At 35.4% G+C, this 3,858-nt stretch overlaps 1 protein-coding gene across 1 annotated transcript in view; it reads left to right on the forward strand.

Moving 5' to 3' along the window:
* Positions 1–301: 301 nt before the first annotated feature.
* Positions 302–3,858, forward strand: part of LOC18053557 (nicotinate-nucleotide pyrophosphorylase [carboxylating], chloroplastic) — a 6,811-nt gene continuing 3,254 nt past the window's right edge. The window contains exons 1-10 of the mRNA XM_006448219.2: positions 302–487; positions 951–1,082; positions 1,167–1,303; positions 1,454–1,587; positions 1,674–1,737; positions 1,817–1,899; positions 2,452–2,535; positions 2,638–2,790; positions 3,062–3,238; positions 3,823–3,858. The exon at positions 3,823–3,858 is cut by the window's right edge and continues 22 nt beyond it. Coding sequence (XP_006448282.2) covers positions 426–487; positions 951–1,082; positions 1,167–1,303; positions 1,454–1,587; positions 1,674–1,737; positions 1,817–1,899; positions 2,452–2,535; positions 2,638–2,790; positions 3,062–3,238; positions 3,823–3,858 — 1,062 coding nt within the window. The 5' untranslated portion in view covers positions 302–425. The remainder of the gene's footprint in view (positions 488–950; positions 1,083–1,166; positions 1,304–1,453; positions 1,588–1,673; positions 1,738–1,816; positions 1,900–2,451; positions 2,536–2,637; positions 2,791–3,061; positions 3,239–3,822) is intronic.

The following is a 3,858-nucleotide window of genomic DNA, read 5'->3' on the forward strand; positions in this document are numbered from 1 at the left end:
CAAACTTTAAAAGGACCTAAGCTAGTAATCAATAGTATAGGCTTGAGCTGGGCTCGAAAACCCGCCCACCAATCCTATTCTTTAACAATGAATTACGATGCTTCAGTAATGTTACCAGCCCCGTTTGTTTTGTTTTGTTTTGTTTGCTAATGCTGGATTTCTAAGAAACCACCCCCGCTCAGTCCTCTACAAAAAAAATTCTCAACTTCCCGATTAAATTCTCTGGTGAGGCAAATTATTCACCTCTACTCTTCTTTGCTATTGTTTGTATCTAAAATGATGACCCTTTTGTGCTTTAACCATTTCGTTTTATCTTATGCATTTGAGCATAATTTTTTCGGCAGCAGAATTTCTCCTATACATAATTAGTTCTACTCGTTTAAAGAATAAATTTTTGAGGCTTCTTTTGCTTTCTCGCGAATAAGATGTTCTCGGGGGGGCAAAGTCAGATTGCTAGATTAATTTACTTGTGGATTCTGTTGTCAGTGTACTGAGTTCTGCTTTTAGTAGCTATGTGTTATTAAACTTTTATGCTGCTGATAGAATGTATAATTATGAGCGTTTAACTGCGGTCTGGTTTCAAAGACTGGACACCTAGAAGTATACTACTGGATAGAATGTATAATTATGTACTATCCATATGTAATATGTTTTGGAATAATTAAAATGATGTAGAATTTAGCTGTTTATGATGTAATGTACACTGAGGCTAGCTACTACTTGTTGATGCCAAGTTTAAAACTCTATTCCTCTATGTTTCATTTTGGACAGTCGCTACTATTTGGTTGTTGATCTAATTTCATGGAATGTAAACATTTGCTGTATATTTGTCCAATATATATGTATTAAATTCTATCTGTCAAGGCATGAATGATTTTACTTTTATTGCTTTGGTTAAAGGTAACATTTTTTTTCCCTTTATTTCCTGGTTTATTGATTTGGCAGAGCAGTCATTCCTGTGGACAGGTTATAATTGAAGCTCTGTTGTCTGCACACTTGATAGGAGCTTCAGAGAGAGCATTAATGCCAGGCATTCTTTCTATTTCTACATTGGTTTGGCCTCACCTTTGTACTAATTCAAGGTTTGTTTGAGATTTTTGCTTCCAAAAACCACTTTTGACTAGTTTGTTGATTGATCCTAATTTGAATTGTTTCGATGTTTGCAGGCAGGTTGTTAAAATGTCGGCTACTGGAATCAGAAAACCTGGATTTGAGTCCCCGGCAATAAAGCTTCCTTCACATCCTACCTATGATTTAAAGGGTGTTGTCAAACTAGCCCTTGCAGAAGATGCTGGGGATCGAGGTTCAATTCAATCATTTTCATGTTTCTAAGTTCAAACTTATATTTATTTTATGATCTATATGCTTTCCATGTAAATATAAAGGTATAAAGTCTTCTATAGTGAGGCATTGTTATTCTGTCATATTAGCAAGATGTGTGGTACTAGTGCAGGGGATGTAACTTGTATGGCTACCATTCCACTTGACATGGAAGTGGAAGCCCATTTCCTGGCAAAGGAAGATGGTATCATTGCTGGGATTGCACTGGCAGAGATGATATTTCACGAGGTTGATCCTTCTCTGAAGGTATTAATACGCATGATTTTTGTGGCCAGTTTATTTGTGTGATACCCATTTTCTATCATTCTTAATGTACTACATTTTCTTATCAGGTGGAATGGTCTCTAAAGGATGGAGATCATGTTCATAAGGGATTGCAGTTTGGCAAAGTTTCAGGTAAACCAAGAAAAATAAATTCATTTTGGTAGGTTTCATTGATAAATTATGATTGACTATCTCTCTTCCCTCTATGCAGGGCGGGCACACAGCATTGTTATTGCTGAAAGAGTAGTGCTAAACTTTATGCAGCGGATGAGTGGAATAGCAACTCTAACTAGGGTCTTCGTTTTCCCTTGAACTTTTCAATAAAATCAAGAAAATGTTGCAGATGACAATATTTGGCTGTTAGAATGAATACTCATTTCTTTTTATCTGGATTGTTGCTGTTCAGATATGGAAGAGGACAAAGTTGTTTAAGTCTATGTTTTGAAGTGGTGTGCATGAATTTTTTTTTTTTTTTGTTTTGGGGGGGGGGGGGGGGGGGGGGGGTGGTTTGCTATTAAAAACCCCGAAAACCCAAAAGTAGGGTAGTCGAATTCTAGCATTTTTGCTATCACTCCTTTATATCTCAGTCTCATTTGTGTTATGAATTGCCATTAAGACAATTTTAGCCCTATGCACCTCAATTTAAGATTTAACACACTATGGATGACATAGGATGAGGAACTAACACTAAAAAAGATTCTCAGACTGAATTTCATTATTAGACATGCAAATTAGATTTTGGTGATGTAGTATACTGAATGAAGGCATGGACCTGGTAGATGTTGATTGTTATGTTATCCTTGTTGGATAGATGAGATATAATAAACAATGTGCTGCTTCCTGCAGGCAATGGCAGATGTTGCACATCCAGCAACCATTTTAGAGACGAGAAAGACTGCTCCAACTTTGCGTTTGGTGGATAAATGGGCGGTGTAGATCATAAACCGTTGCTTTCTTACCAATGTTTTGAGTTTATTAATTTAGTTTGGATATAAGTTTTTTGGTTTACCTGGCAGATTTTTCTCATTATAGGTACTAATTGGTGGGGGGAAGAATCACAGAATGGGTTTATTTGATATGGTTATGATAAAAGATAATCATATATCAGCAGCTGGAGGTATCATAAATGCCATTAGATCTGTTGATGAGTATCTAGGGCAAAAGAATCTTCAAATGGAGGTTGAGGTAATTTTGAAATATTTTATAGTCTTCTGTAGATTATAAAGCCTCTATAGAGTAGAATTATAAGCAAAAGTTTAAATTAAATTAATCTGAAAAACTTGATATGGTTCATGGTCTACCTTTTTCCTTTTTCTTTTTTTCTTTTTTTTTTCCCAGTTTTCCCTCAGAATTCCATTATCTACCTTTCTTTTTGAATTTTGGTTTTGAAATAGGCACTTATGAGATATTCATATTGTTATCGGAGTTGTGTTTCTTTTTTCTGTTAATTATTCAGGTTGAGACCAGGACACTTGAGGAAGTAAACGAAGTATTACAGTATGCATCTCAAATGAAGACTTCCTTGACCAGGATAATGCTGGATAATATGGTTGTCCCACTACCAAATGGGGATGTTGATGTATCAATGCTTAAAGAAGCTGTTCAATTGATTAATGGGAGATTTGAGACTGAGGTACTTCTTAGTTTAGTTAAAGCTTTTATTTTCTTATTAACTTTTTGGTGTATTTAGGTTTTTGCCTATCAATATATGTCAGCGTATGTGCACTCTGCTGTGCTGTTTCTTGTTACATTATACCTCCGTTAGCTAAATCTATCTGCTTATGGTTGATTGATCGTGCCATCTTTTAGGGAGAGGTGATTAGTTTGCTCGGTTTGCTGATCTTTTAAATAGTGGAACACTTTAAGTGGTAGATTAGTAGCATCTTGATCAAAACTTGAATTTCATTTAGTATTGGCTCATACATGTTCTGCAAGGTTCTTTATTATTAGCATAAAGCATGTATAAAGATGTATTGTGAGAAAGGTTGTTGTTCATCTGATAGCTGCTTCACTTTTCTGAAAATTCTTGTACAAGCCTTTTTCAATTTAAGCTTGTTACATTTGCAGCTCTATTCTTCTTTTCTGAAGTGTCTCTTCAGATTTTATGTGCTTACCAGATATCATGAATGTCAAATTGGTAGACAACTGCTACTTGCAATGAGTCTAGCTTGCAATATTTTGACGACGAATAATGATTAATCTGTTCCATGGTAGCAGGCATCAGGAAATGTTACTATTGAAACTGTCCACAAA

This window comes from Citrus clementina, unplaced genomic scaffold, assembly GCF_000493195.1.
Source record: "Citrus clementina cultivar Clemenules unplaced genomic scaffold, Citrus_clementina_v1.0 scaffold_2, whole genome shotgun sequence".
Classification (NCBI taxonomy): Eukaryota; Viridiplantae; Streptophyta; class Magnoliopsida; order Sapindales; family Rutaceae; genus Citrus; species Citrus x clementina.